This window comes from Culex quinquefasciatus, chromosome 3, assembly GCF_015732765.1.
Source record: "Culex quinquefasciatus strain JHB chromosome 3, VPISU_Cqui_1.0_pri_paternal, whole genome shotgun sequence".
NCBI classification, from domain to species: domain Eukaryota; kingdom Metazoa; phylum Arthropoda; class Insecta; order Diptera; family Culicidae; genus Culex; species Culex quinquefasciatus.
This window is the reverse complement of record NC_051863.1, coordinates 50,301,999-50,317,887: the sequence shown is the minus strand read 5'-3', so window position 1 is coordinate 50,317,887 and position 15,889 is coordinate 50,301,999. Positions and strand designations below refer to the sequence as shown.

The window sequence follows — 15,889 nt, the reverse complement described above, 5'->3', positions numbered from 1 at the left end:
AAACGGTAGTGTTCGTCGAGCTCGTTGACGAATCTGGCGAAAATCACCTCGTCCATAAACTTCAGATAGAAGTTCCCGTCGTTCTCGTCCTTATACACCGAGTGCAAATCTGCTGCACTCAGCTTCAGGGAGTCCACAATAAACTTCAGTACTTCCAGGTGGGCTGGGTTCCTTGTTCCGGCTTCGAAGCACAGTTTCATGGTGTTCTTTCGAACTCCGGTTTCCATTTTTACTCTACTCTGACCTTGAATAGATTCCGCGAAAACAATAGTTTGGTGGCTTTGCAGCCAAACAATAGGAAAAAAAACTCTCTAGCCGGGGAGCAACTGTTCGGATCGACTGCTCGCGAAGACGTCCACTCCGAGAATGCGGTTCGTAATGACCTGTTCCAATATTTGCTTTCTCAACGATTGCTGAACAAACATCCCAAAGTACGCGTCGATTACGTAAGCCGAGCGATGCTGACCGCCTGACGACTTCAACTCCACTACGTTGCAACAAAGCCGCGAGTATGTAGCACACGAGGCATTAAAAATCGATTGACCTAAACCGTGCGCGAAAAATTGCGGATCATCAGAAGATTCGCCCAAGTCAGAGGCTTTAGTGGCGGACGAAAATGTTAAGTAACGATTAGCGCTGGCGCTCTGGTGTAGGTCTCCACCTGGTCCTCGATGATTGATGTATCCGAGAGCAGCTGCCGATGATGGCCCAGTTGGGGCCCCAATTGGAGATGAATAAATGCAACGTTTTTTTTTTTGTTCGACCAGCCCAGGCCAGGTGTTGGGGCTAAATGAGCTATCAGATTGACACAGATTTTTTGTGTTGTTGTTTGGGTAGCGACGTATAGGGGTTTCGTTGGGAAATGGCGTCGTTGGTGTAGAGATCGGACCTGGCAGATAAAAGAAAAACTTTACAAATATATCTCGCGACTGGGACTAATTGGCTGGTGCACTGAATTAGGTTTAATAAATGGAATCTGGGTGATGTTCCAGATGTACAGTTTATGGCCAAGTACATATTGAAGAGAATAGGCAAAGCTCCGTAAATGCAAAATTTCGTCGTGAAAATTCGCTTTGAACTTGATTTTAGAAAAAAAAAGTTTACAAAATCAAAACAAAATGAGCATTTTTAAGCTTTAAACTAATTTTTAATTTCGGAACCACATACAAATTTTACGCAACTACTTAGAAACACACACGAAACACTGTTACAACGTGTATAAAATTGTGTGATACTAAAAAGAACAAAAGTTTAAAAAGGTTAAAAGTAAGTTTGACATTAAGTTTATTATATTTCTTTAAATTATTGATATGCCTCCAAGAAAGATGATAAAATGTTCAACAATTTTATAAATGTCCATAAAAAAAATGTTTATTTTATAATTTAGTTACAAATAGCTCAAATGAAGGGAGAATTTTGTCCAATTTTTTCAAGGCCATAATTTTTTGCCATACAATTTGATCTTCAAACATTAAAATTTACTTAAAATAAAATTATAAGTAAATTATAATTTATTTGAAAACATTATAAGTGTTTTTAACCAAAAATGTTATTTTTTTATTTTGCTGGAATTTAGATAGGGGAAATATACCCTTTTAAATCACTCTAAGCCGTTCGACCAATTCTCATCACTTTTGCTGTTTTCCGCTATTAAAGCAACGTTTTCAGGTGTATCAACTATGGATAGTTACTTGCTCACTTTTATTTGAGCTATTGATTACTTTGTAACAGTCAAAAACACTTTATGAAAGCTGTAATTCATGATCAAAGTGCTGATAGGCCGAAAATAGAAATAGGCTGAGAAAGGGTATAGTTCCCCTAAGACCGTTGCAAATACTTTTCAAAGTTTATGTCAAAAACGGCGCGAAAAATCGAAGGAGGGGGGGAAATATTTTTTCAAAAACCAACAAAATTTTAATGGAAATTGAAGTCTTTTTTTTTTTTTTGATTTTTTTGCAAGATTCCGAAAAAAATATCTTCGTTCCGTTCCTTAGATATATTGCAAAATAACAACTGGGCAGGTGTGAAATTCATTTAAAAAAACTTTTATCATTCACAATTTTTATTAATTTTTGTTTTCTTGATATTTTTTTTTTGTTTTAGGAGACAAAAAAGCATTTTGTGCGAACTAAGAATGATGCAAAATGTGATACTATGGTTATGAATTATTGTAAAATTGTAAAAAAAATCGAAAGACTGAGAAAATTTAATAAAATTTTCCTATTTGTTGATGTTGGCTTTGTTCATCGGACTGCTGGTTGCTGTGAAAATTTAGTTTTTAATAGTGTAATGTAATTAGTCCTTTTTCCATCTCGCGATGTCTTAGAAACTATTGGTTCGATTTGTAATGCTAAAAAGCAAAATTTTTGGTGAAATTAAAAATATTTTCGAAATTTTATAATCACGGATAACTTTTTAAAAGAGCGGAAAACACTTATTTGGGACATTTTCAAATGCTGGGCTTGATTTTGAAAACTACAATTTAGGCCTTTGCAAATATTTTTCAAAGTTTATGGCAAAAGTCGAAGGGGGGGCAAAAAAATAAAAATTTGAAATGCTTGCCATGGTTTCATCTTTTCAATGAAAAAAGTGTTGTAAAATGCATTATTCATCAATACAGATGTTTTGCAATCATTAGTATTCAAAAAATATATGTTTTGACGAAAAAAATATTTTTTTCGACGTGTTTTGCAACGACATTTCACTAGACTTCAAACTATTTTATTTTTCTCAATCATGCCTTGATAATCCAACGCTGGAAAATGCATTTTAAATAATTTCCATTTGATTGCACCTCAAATTTCATTAAAATTTTGGAGATTTTTTAAAAAAATATTTTTTTCGCCTTCTGATTTTTTGAGCCAATATAAACTTTGAAAATATTGGGAACAGCCTTATTTATATTGAAACAAAAAACAAAAAAAAAATACAAAAGTTTTAGTCGAAGATCACATCAAAAATCAAACCGAAAATCAATAGAGGGAAATGGCAAAAAAAACTCAGCTCTTGCATTTTTTTTTTTGCGGGTGTGCTTTTATTTTATCCAGAATTTATAATTTAAAATAATAAAAATGAACAATTTTCTTATATTTCTTCCAAAATGCCTCTAACTTGGAAACGGTGCAATATATAAAAAATAAATGTGTGTTTTTTCTCCAATATTTAAGATTTTTTTCCAAAAACCACAATTATTTTAAAAAAATATAGCTCCAGTACCAGATTTTGAAAATCCTAAACTTTAGCGCGTGATGCCTATTGTTATTTAAAAGTGCTTATTTATGGAATTTAACTTTTAATACTGAAAAGTCCAATATAAAAACAAGCTAATTTTTATGTGGGTACCTATTTTTCTGAAAAGTTGCAATCATACCCTACAGCTTTGCCGAATACACCAAATCGATCAGAAAAACAGAAAAAAAAAACTAATGATTTCAAACAAACATTTCATTCTAATCAAAAGAATACAAAGTAAAGCCGATTTGCGAAAACGTAGAGAATTATTAAATATTAAAATCATTTTTAAAGTTGCAAAATCATATCTCACAAATACAAACTTTTTTTTTCTTTGGTGTTGGATTTTGTTATATTACTTTTTTTGATAAAAAAATTAAGTTAATTTTCGAACAAATCTCTGGTTGTTCTAATAATTGAACTTCACATTTTCCATTTATTTCAACTTGCTCGAACCAACCAGACAAACAGGTCCTAATTCAAGAATCTTATTGGATTAACCAGAAACATTCAAACACATCAGAAAAGTGTTCATATTGTCATATTGTTTGTCTGGTTCTAAGAACGCTTATCTAGTTGTCGCAGGTCATAAACTGCAATAGATTTCAATAGAGCAATCTTCAGCGAAACTGTGTGATGCTCCCTGGCCCACTAATTGTTCAGCCCACTCACGTGCACGTTGAATCTCATTGAACTCTATTAAACCGGGGCGGCCGTCCCACTGCTGCGATGTTCCACGCATACAATCAATTCACGTGTTTGTTATTCATGAATGCCGCTTCTGCCGTGCGGAGAGCGGCTGCAGTGAAAACGGGGGGTTGTACCTATTTTCGACCTATTCTCGACCCAAATCTAGTCCAATTGTTGTTTCATTGTAAAAATATTAAAAAAAAAGTTTGGGTCGAAAACAGGTTACGCTCCCCTTCTGTACACATTGTCCAAGCTCCAGCTGTTGCTGAATTCGTCAACCGTGCGCTTTTGGTGACACACAAAAAAAAACACATGTCCCAGATCGATTTGTTGATTTTGCTTAGATTTTTTGTTGTTGTTTTGTTTCACCGTGGTCCGAAAGGTCTCGGCACTGTTTCGCCACAACCTGACCATCCGAGCGTTTAGCGATCAGCGCGAAGAAACACCGCGCCACTTATTAATCAGCCTGCAGCGATGACCCTGGCCAGGTTTCCACAAGTGTCGGCTGGCTAGTTTGCTGTCACCAGCATGTGGACGACGACTAGTGTGTGTCACCAATCCGACACACAGAGGATGGCATAACTCATTGTTGGTTGGTGTTTGTCGCGCCGTGAAGGACTTTGGCAGCTTGGGGACACCTTGGGTAATCCGTGCCTAATGACGGTCAGATTTGGACGGATGGGACTTTTTGCTTGCCGGGGGTCGACAGGTGATGGAGTTGCGACAGAATCGAAGATATTGCCGAACATGTTTTAATGTTCTCAATAATCTAAAAACTCTTTGGAGTTTAAAGCTGTGAGTTTATCAACCTAACGGAGGTATTACAACAGGTAACCCAGTGAACTATTTAAAAAAGTTGTTTAATGTTTTTTTTAATGATAGAATCATCAGTTTTTTTTTTAATCTATCGATGGTGGCTTCTGACACTACAATATTCAACAAACCATTGCAATGGCAAAGTGTCTTTAATAAAACTAATAATAATAATATTCAACAAAATCAAATAAAAATCAAAACAAAACCTCCACAAATTATTAACTTTCTCGATTGAACCACGAATTTAAAAAATTATCCAAATCATGCAAAAATTGTACAAACAAATGTCCATATATTTTTTAAACATGCATTTTGATCAATCTTATTAAAAATTTTAGTATTTTACCAAAAAACTCTAATAAAGTGAAAATGCATACCAAATTTCACTTCATTTGATACGAACATTGCAAAATATAATAATTTCAGTATATTCGAAAATAATACGGTTTTTTGTAGGTTACAATCGAAACTTCTGGGATAAATGGTTACGCCCTAATGAATGAAATTGATTTAGAATTTCTCTTAGAAAAATCATTTTCTAATTTTTTTCTCGAGCAGTTCATACAATTCTTTATAATTAATTATTTGAACATTGTTGATTTCAGCCGTGGGTAATGAATGAAAACTGAGTGTTTTTCAATCACAATCACCGCCTTAGGAAAATCAAATTTTCTTTTAGAAATAAACAAAAATCTTTGATGCAGTTGACTTTGTGGTTGACGATTTTTTTTTCGAGACGAAGCTTTAAAGGGAGTTTTGCATAGTTAAGTAGACTAATAATTCTCTCTTTCGATGATTCCTTCGATATTGACAACCAGAAAGTCGACTGTATTTCATTCCTCCAATTGATTGCTACAGATCATCGCCTTAAAAAAAAATCTCACAGCAAATGCTGTGTAAATCGTTAAAAAGTTCATTCCATTACAAAAGTGTCTTAGATGGATACTTTAATGACTCAACGTGGTGCTAAGCATCGTGGAATGCGTCAGAATGTAGCCTGCGAACGCCGCACGGTCATGCCGTAATTGAGAAAGGCACGACCTAACATTTGCAAACATCACACAGACTTAATTACAAACTGTAGAACGACATCAACTGTCTGCTGTGCACGTTAACAAAATACCTACCAAGGTGAAACATTCACTTCGAGTAAATCGGCTTCGGATGGCTTTTGCGCCCCGAGGTGACCTGCAACGAGATATCGCTACAACCCTGACCCTTGGCCACAAGTCTATTGTTCTGCGGTTGTGCTCCAGTCATGCCACAGGGGTGCACCACACGTGGAGTAGGCGTGCCGTACTCTGCTCACAGCTCGTCGTCGTCGGAGTCGTCGGTACCAGATAGACTTCTAACGAGCACATGCCGGAAAGATTAGAATGTCAATTTCAATTAAGATAATTAATGCTCGCCATCTTCACCGTTGGAGCGGTTGTCGTCGCGCGTATCGTGCCGATGTTTGGTGGTACCGATGTCGATTAGTCCCCGCGCGAACCCGGTTCCATTCAGGACTGGAGCGTGACGTACCCATCACCAGGCCGCGCGCACGGTTAATTCAGGACAGTTCACAGTTAGCTGACTGGTGGTTGGTAATCAACCGGATGTGTACCTACGACAAGTGCAGCCAACCTGGCCCGAGATCGGACCGTAAGTGGTGCATTGCTCGGTGACAGTGTTGCCAGATAAGCTGTGTTTCATCGTTCCGACGACGACCACGACACGCCGGTAATTGATTAGAACGCCATGAAGCGGTCTTCAGGTCTCGCGACACAGAGAACGACGACGTGACGATGAATTGACGAAATCAATTATGGTACGGAGTTGTGCGAGAGGGGCAGGAGAGGTTGGTTAGTTTTACTGAATAGATGAGGTGTTGACTTGGCATTGTTGAGGGAGGGCGGAGGACGACCTAATTGTTCCACTTCCCAGCGCATCAAGTCGCTCCACCCCGAGGCCCTTTATGCCACAAGGTAGAACCTTTACAAAAGAGAGTCTTTTGTGCTGTAAAGTGTAACGCGAGGCGCCGATAGTGGAGAATTATCAACCTAATGACACCACTAAGTAGACAGTCACGAGAAGAAAGTGACGAAGGGCGTATTCAACAAGTGGAGCGCACCACAAAACTAATCACCACGCGGAGATTGTCATCGCGTCGCCGTTCAAAAGACTTTCATTCAGGATCGTGCCCCTCTAAGCTGTGGAATTTTAATTGTACTTTAGGGGCAGCACACCACCTTTCTTTCTTCGGCTGTGTTGATTTGTGGAGCGTAATGATGACTCAACGTGGAGTTGGTATTCAAAAATGGATCACTGATTTGAGGTTTGCGATATCGGGCAGGTAGCAAACAGCTCGCAGCGCCACCATTTTATAAGGAATGGAATTTGGTTGCAGTGAACGCGTGGTGGAGAAAAGGGAATGCGATGTGAATATTTGATTTGAAATGAGAAATTGAGCTGCCACCAGAAACACCTAAATAAATGAACATTTGCGGGAGGAATGCGATTTCAATCGAACTTTTTGCATGAAAATTTAATTATTTTTTTCTTCACATTTCCATACAATTTTAGCAGTCTTTAAAAAAAATATTTAAATATTTGATTTTCCTAAGGCGGTGATTGTGATTGAAAAACACTCAGTTTTCATTCATTACCCACGGATCAAATCAACAATGTTCAAATAATTAATTTTAAAGAATTGTATGAACTGCTCGAGAAAAAAAATAGAAAGCGATTTTTATAAGAGAAACTCTAAATCAAATTTATTCATTAGGGCGTAACCATTTATCCCGGAAGTTTCGATTGTAACCTACAAAAAAACCGTATTATTTTCGAATATACTCAAATTATTATAATTTGCAATGTTCGTATCAAATGAAGCGAAATTTGGTATGCATTTTCACTTTATTAGTTATTATATAGAGTTTTTTGGTAAAATACTCAAATTTTCACATAATACCGTTGTGGTTTGGTTGAGCGTTTTAGCAGAATGCATTACTGTGAATACAAAGAGACGAGTTGTTCCTTTTAATTCCGCTATATATTTTTTATATCTTGACAGATACGTATTTCGTCTACTACTTGCAGACTTCATCAGTGTTCTGTTCTCGACTAGTCGAGAAGTTTCTTTAGTATTCGGTAACTCTTTTTTATAATTCACAATAATTATTAAATTTTTATAATTAAAAAAAGGTTCTTTGCAAAAAGACTCATTTTTATTTTAAAAGAAACAAATTTTAACCATTACAAAAATGAGCCCCCAAAAAGTACTCTGATGATTTTCAAAATGCATAAAACCTAAAACCATAAATTTGAGATTTTATGCATTTAAAGATTTTTAGATTTTTTTTATTCAAGGAACAATAAACGTAATTAGAATAGTTTTTGGGGGCTCCTGTCCATCGTTTTGGAAAATAAATAAATTTTAATTTATTTTGAAATCAAGACATACATTTCCATAGGTTCAAAAAATCAACACAATGCCCTTTTGAAATGTTAGCCTTCATTCCAAAATTTTCAATATACTTTTTTCGAATTGATCAAAAAAATTTTTTTTTTATTTTTTTTTTTATTTCTAAATAGTCCTACAGCTTTGTCGAAGACACCAAATCTATCAGAAAATTGCTTTAAAAGATACAGATTTCCGAATATTAACGTACCATTTTTTGATGCTGTATGGAGACTTGAATGGGTGAGCCAATGAAACAAAATTGCTTCTTTGGTCATAGGTAAGGCTACCAACTGTACGGATTTTTTCCTTATCGTACGGATTTTCGACCTTCTCCGCGGATTTTAAATGGGCCGGAATTTTTGTACGGAATTTTTCACATAATACGGATTTGTACGGAATTTTAACAACTTTTTAAAAATTTCATTGCTTTTTTAATTGGGCCAAAGATCCAAAGATCGCCGGTTCGAATCCCGAGGCGGGTGCAAAAAATATCTAAGTGTAATATAGGTATTCGGTGCCCTCTCCCCGTGCCATACCTTCACACTTAGGAGACCCGGGAGGCGGAGTCTTGTCGCAAAAAGAACGATACACGCCTGTGGATCCGTTGACGAAACCGCAAGATTTAAGAGGGCCACATTATAAGGTGTTACGTCGATTCCGTTTGCATAATTTCCGGGTTTTCCTCAGTTCAAAATTGATTGTCAATGATTGCTCTTTTCAAATTCCTTACAAAACATATTTATTAAATAAAAGATCAAATTTTGGCTTGTGAAAACCTTGTGTTGTGCTTGAATTTATAGGACCTTTCCAATAAAAACTCTAGAAATGTTTTCGTGAAAACACTAACAACGATATTATTCGTAAAAGCAAACTTGACATTTCGTAAACTTTTAAACGTTTAACTAAAATATTTTTTAATTCCCAAATTCCAAACTTATCTAAACAATTCCTTGACAGTTTTTGTTATACCATGGTGTCATATCGGTAAAGTTTACGGATTTTGGCTCAGCAAGAGTTGGTAGCCTTAGTCATAGGGAACGCCCCCACAAAGTTTGAGCAAAATGAAAAAAAAATACAAATCAAATCCATTTCCGGAATTCGAGGAGAATCATGCCAGCACCAACAAGAAAGAAAATGATTACTTATTAAATTAACATTCCTACGCCCAAGGCTCTAAAAAAAGTTGGAACGGTAACTTCAACTCAATAGTTCTCGGGCATAACTCAAACAATCAAAATGATTCTTCTTTCCAGTGATTTGTTAGGATGTCTGGATGATTCCAGAACTTAATTTGATCAAATCTGTAATTTTTGCGATCGAAAAACTCGTTCCAACTTTTTTTTTCGCGTGTATAAAAATATCGCTAAAAAATCCGCAGAGGCAGTCGTTTAAAAAAAAAGGTGAAACGATGTTTTTTGTCGCATACATCACATATTTGTACAATTCTGCAAAATTTTAGGATCATCTAGACATTCTTACAAATCACTGGAAACAAGAATCGTCCCGATTGGTTGAGTTATGCCAGAGAACCAGCGAGTTGAAGTTACCGTTCCACCTTTTTTGGGAGGCTTGGGCGTCCGTGTAAGCTGGACAGGCGTTGGGCGTTCCAGTGTTTATTCAAAACTGAAATAAATGGTGGTTATGAATTTTTACAGCTGAAACATTTGGCAAACACAATAGTTGGCCTTTTTAGATGCAATTAAAAAAATAATGTTGGATTTTTGGCCAGGGAATACGCAAATCAGCTTTTTTCAAATGTTATCCTACTTTTTTCTAGCATGCATTTATTCCCTGTTGAATATGTGAAAACATTTTTAAACTTACAGGTTTTATGATGGTTCTGCAAACCCTCATACAACTTAAATAGGCTTTATGGTCTACATAAAACCAAAAATGTTTTGGATGGATTCATTTGAACTCGAATATGCACCAATTTCACAGTAAGAAATATAGAAAAAAATTTTGACCGATCCCGATAAATTCGCCTTAAAATTCTGAACAAATAAACTCACCTTTCGCCCACCCCGTCAGCACGTTCCCCAGGTACGAAACCTTATACTCCGGATCGGGCCTGCTAATCTCGATGCTGTGCGAGTTCCGCCGCAGCAACCGTCCCAACCCCCGCGTAATCGACCTGATTGCCCGCGGGCCACTCTCACTGTCGTTCACGTAGCACGCGTCCCCAATCTTCGGCTCCTGCTGCTCGGCCGAGGCACTCGCGGCGGCGGTATCCTTCTTCTGGAACCGCTCCGCACCCAGGAAGCCCCGCCGGAACTGCTGCTGCAACTTCAACAGCGCACCTGAGCCCTCCTCCTGCTGCTGCTCGAACTTTTTGGTATTGTAGTTGTTGCCGAAGATGCGCGCAATCGAGGCGCTCTTCACAAAGCGCGACTTTTTCTTCTTGGCGGGATCGGCGGGGGCGGGCACTTCGGCGGCCGCCCGCTGTTGGGCGTGCTTCGCGATGGTCCCCGTTCCGGGGTCACTCTTTGGTCGGCGCCTGAGTGCGAAAATGTTAAACTTGTCCAGCTTTTGGTTCTTGGTGCAGCCGAGGCACGCCTCCGGCTCGGTGGGCTGTACCTTGAGGACAAAGTCCACCTCGTCGCGGCCGGCCGCCTCCGGCGGTGGACCTCCGTTGGAAGTCATGTCACCGCGTTCTCCCTTTCCACGAGATTCACGAGAGAGAGCGCCCGGAAATTGCTTCTCAATTGGATTTTCCAGACGCGACAGATTCGGGCATGGTTCTTCACTAACTTCACTACAGCGTTGCACTGCAGTTACCGGATTGTGCACTGACGACCACCGTCAAGCTCTCACATTTTGCACTAGCCAAAGCCGAGGGGGTTTCCTCAGAGGCTCACACTGCGCGCTTGGAACGGAAAATTATCTAACGGAAATTAGCAGTTTTCAACTTTATTTCTTCTTGCCGTTGCCGCTTTACGTAACGCGAGCCTCCACCATGCTCTCGGTTATTGCTCAAGACTCGAACCACACACACACACTCGCCTAAGGCCTTTTCGAATGCAAAAAAAAAATGAAAATTTCAGCAGCTCTAGATTTAATTACGCGTGTACCGCGCGAACTCAACACACTATGCACTAGACGATCAATCTGACACTCGCGGCACCTTGCTGCTGCTGCAACTCTTCACGGTTAGACCCTTAAGGGGTACGAGAGTCGAGTTTGCCGAAGCCTTGAACTCGATTGGTGTTCTTAGCGCCCCACAGCTACTATTGCTCTGACGCCACCAAGCGTCAATTTGGCCTTCTTAATTGACTAACTGCCCGACTGCCTGTATGCTTGTGATGTGTGCGGGATTAGACGAGAGTTCGGTCCGTTCTGGTGAGTCTGTAGAAAGATACTGACGAGCAGCGACTCGCTGGAAATCTGTCCCCGTAAGAGGTGTTTTGACGCCGTGTTGTTCAGGTTCTCTCTTTTTTGTTGTTGTTCAGGTGTCCGGATTAATGTGGTGTAGTTGTTGTTGGTTGGTTCGGGGGTTGGTAGAGGAGCTCCAATCTGTGTGCGGGGACAAAGAAGAAAATCCGTACGTTAGTATGTGGACATTGTGGGGCATTCGAAATCGATATACTTTGAGCTGTACTGTAAAGGAAAAAAAAAGTGCAAAGAAGTTGGGTCGCAATGGCTTTATCGCTTTATTGGTCGCCGCCGGAGAGGACGAATGACCAATCAATTATATGTTTGGGAGATATCTCTCTGTATAAGGTTAAAACGAGTCGAATGAAATTTTTTGGTTGGGAAATCATACTGGAAAATAGCCTTGGTCGGTTTTTTTTTCTTTGCGGGTGCGAAAACTTTTCTTTATGGCACCCTGGCAAGTCGTTTGGCAACGAAACGTGGTAAAGATAAAGTTTTTTTTTGGTTTCATGGTTAAAGTTTGCTCGTTCTATGCTGTAATTGAAATCGAAACTGTTTTATAGTAGCAAAGCAAGTTGATAAATAAAGAAACGGTTTTGTTTTTTTGCAGTCCAGTCTTTTTAATATTTTTTGTTTGCAAAACTATGCATAAAGAAATTTGAACCTGTGAATACTTATAAAGAACTTTGAATCAAATAAATTTGTACAAAATATGTGCGGAAGATAAATTGCAGTGCAGTAATATAAAGATTAAAAAAACCCGCTCCGGTTATCAAAAAATCTATCAAATGATTCAATTCAATTCAATTAGTTTTTATTAGTAAATAATCAATTCACAATTTCGTAATTCTTATAACCTAATAGAGTTTTGGAGTACCTTTCAACTATGATTTATACTATAGTTCATTTTGATGTAATTGGATATTCTAACAATGGATTTGCCAACAGAAGGAAAAATTATTTTAAAAAAACCTTCTAAATTTGCTAAGGAAAAGGATAGAGATAGAAAAGCTTAAAACTAGATCACAGTTTGTTTTGTCTTTTGACGTTGAAAAACTTCGCTGCACAAGGCAGCTTATCCGTTGTAGATATACTTCATCATAAGCTCACTCAGAGCTTGGAATTGTTCTGCCTTGTTCCGGCAGGCACGAAAGCGCGTGAGCATCTCTCCAGCAAGAGCGAAAACTCGGGAAGCGTGAAGAGATCATCTCCGGTAACGTCTGCTTGTCCCGGTGAAGTACCGCTCCCAGAAGCGGCTACTCTAGCGTAAGAACCTCCCCAACCGGGAGGAACGCTGGGTTGGTCGATGGAACCGCTCCGCCGCCAGCTGCTGCAGCGTTCGTGCTCGAAGTCTTTGGAGGTTGGCGGGACGCTGGCGCTTTCTTCTTCTTGTCCTGCTCCTCGAGGTACTTTTTCCGCGCGGCACAGCCACGGAAATTCGCCGTGTGGTTTCCACCACAGTTCGCGCACTTGACGCGCGCTTTGTGCTGCTGGGCGTTTTCTCCCAGCTGGTCTTTCCGCGGAAGATTGCACCTTTCGGTGAAGTGGGTCTCACCGCACTATCTATCAAATGATGTTTTTCTGAAATTGCAAAAATGTGGTATGCAACTTGAGTTGCAAAACTTAAATGTTTTTTAGCACTCGTCGTATTTATCGTACAATTCCGTTTTCAAAATAAATACTTTTTCTGTCACTCTATAGTGAGGAAATGGCCCACTTATCGTCACCAAAATAACAGTTCAACTTTTCAACACATGTTTCGAAAAGTAATACTTTTTGGCATCGTTTTGTTTTTTAAGCTCACTCACGGAGGCAAACTTTAGTTGGGAAAGAAACGAATAATCACATAAACACTCTATGGGACCAAAAATTGTCATTTTGACACTAAGGCTCAATTCTGAGGGCAAAGACAGATTCAGCGTGCAAATGTATCAAAGAAAAATGGAAAAACATTAAATTAGACAATTTTCGAATTTCGTTTTGGTAAACCCATAGACTTTTCCCTTCAAAATAACTTTTGACACTTAAGTCCAAATTTATTTTGAAAAAACTATTTTTCGTCTTCTTGAATTGATTCAGCAGTTGTTTGCTCCCAACATTAGGGGAGAGCAGGGAGACTTGATCCCCTTTTTTGTATCGTGCATAACTCTGTCAATTTCTCACAAAACTATGAACTTTTTGCATAAATTGAAAGCTTAAACATTCAACTATGTTTGGCTTATAAGGGTATTTCATCAGATAAACTCTTCGAATCATGCCAAGCGTTTTAAAAAAATATTTTAAGCCGACATTTTCAAAATGTTGGGGGTAATTTGATCCCCCTTTCAACATGTTGAAGAAATTTTAAGCAAAATGTTTCTTTTTCATCCAAACTTTTAATTTTCTGCAATTCACAGCAATTTTACATTAAACCTGTGCCTTTGTGTTCAAAATATAACAAGTTAAGCATGCAAAATATTTAAAAACTTAAAATTTTCTTTTTTAGACCAAAATTGAGTATGTTTACAAAAGCTGGTAATTTCCCGGATAAAAAATTACCATTTGATTACCATATTGGATCATACAATGACACTTTGAGAAATGGTAACTATTTGTGAAATCGTTTTTCAATTTCCCAAAATTAAAATTTAACTATATTAAACTATTTGTGAACTGTTTGATTTAAGGTTACTTTTTGCCAAATAGTACTTAAACCATTTATTTACCATACAACAAACAGTTTTTTGACGAAAATAGTACTGAGTTTTTTAAGGTTACCATTGCTAACCACCCTTATGCCAGATGGTTAAACCATTTGTGAGATAGTGAAAATTCATGCCAACCATATAAATACCATTTTTAAAATAGTAGTCAAACATTTTTGGAAATGGTAGTAACAATATAGTTTAAAGTTCAATTACCATATGAAAAAAAGTTTTTATATGGTACTTTTTTATGCGGGTTTTGTTTATATGTTTATCAAACAATTCATGTATAAAAAATATTTTTTTGAATAATTTTTGAGTGTTTTCTATACATATCAAAAAAAAGAAAAAAGATCTCTTGGAAGTTTTTTGCAACATTTTTTAGAAAAATGTGTGTAACTGAATCTAAACATTTTTTAATTTTTTTCTTTGTTTTCTACAATGAGTTTTAGTCAATTTCGGACAACTTTCTAGAACAAAGCTAATTGTTTTACCCACATGCTGACGAGATACAGGCTTGGGATCAAGTGTCCCGGGGATCAAGTCTCCCCACTCTCCCCTACTATTCTCAAAAACTGAACTTTGAATTGCTACGTCAAAAAAACCGATATTTGATGGTTTGATCAGATGCTTTCTTTAAATTTGGTCGTAGATTACGAGATAAAATCTTGGTGTTTTGGACAAAGTTCAACAACTTTTTAGAAGACGAAAAAAATCCCAAAAACATCGAAAGCACCCTAATCGTGTGCCAAATTTTTACCCAATCGAAAACCCGAATTTTTAATCAATCGAAAAGTATCCTAGCAACAACTCTCCTGAAGACACCAACACTCCAGAACAGCACTATTTTTCAGAAAATCTATTTTCCACTTGATTTTGCGATCTAGACCACTGTGCAATGATGCAAAACAGTTTTAGTCCAATAGACTCCACTTTTTTTAAACAAAAAAATATACATTTTCTGCTATCGAATATCCAAGTTTTATGTCTATTTCTAATCTATGTCTGTTAACATTAATGTTATTAACAATGTTCACAATTTGTGATGATTTGTGTCTTCGAAATACAGGATGAAAAATCTCATCAATAAAGAGTAGTAATATTTCAAAACAACAGTTTCGAAAAATGTAATGTAATCTCATCACATAAACTTAAAAATGCAAGTTTGTTTCGCAATAATCCCGATCAAAACTGCATCCTGTAACCATTGAACCTTTCCTGGCGTGCACCGCCTGTATAGTTCACCTTTTTTTGTATCACCAGGCAGTGCTTTCATCGCGTTTCACCGAGTCGGATGCGGATTGTACATCAAATAAATGTCAATCACTGCCTGCAAACGATTGCGATTACTGCCTTGTTGTCAACCGATTCCGTCCTTTTCTTTGGCCATTCGCGCGACAACATCGGGAAGGAATGTGTTCGGAATGACTGATTGGTGAAATTGTTGGGTTACTTGAAGATATACTGCGATGTCAACCTCCCATTTCTTCCTCCTATAGTTGAACTCTGTGGGACGACGAGGGGTGCTCGAAAAGCTTCGAAGCTTGAGAATTTTGTAATAATTGTGCCTCGATACGGGGCTGAGAAAGTCACTCCAAATTGTATGCAATCAAAACCAGCGCGATGAAAGGGGCCCCAAACGAAGAATCGC

At 37.8% G+C, this 15,889-nt stretch overlaps 1 protein-coding gene across 1 annotated transcript in view; it reads right to left on the bottom strand.

The window, feature by feature from the left end:
- LOC6053341 overlaps positions 1 to 15,889 on the bottom strand; it is a 142,571-nt gene that overhangs the window by 42,269 nt on the left and 84,413 nt on the right. Inside the window, exon 3 of the mRNA XM_038259851.1 lies at positions 10,195 to 11,695. Coding sequence (XP_038115779.1) covers positions 10,195 to 10,825 — 631 coding nt within the window. The 5' untranslated portion in view covers positions 10,826 to 11,695. The remainder of the gene's footprint in view (positions 1 to 10,194; positions 11,696 to 15,889) is intronic.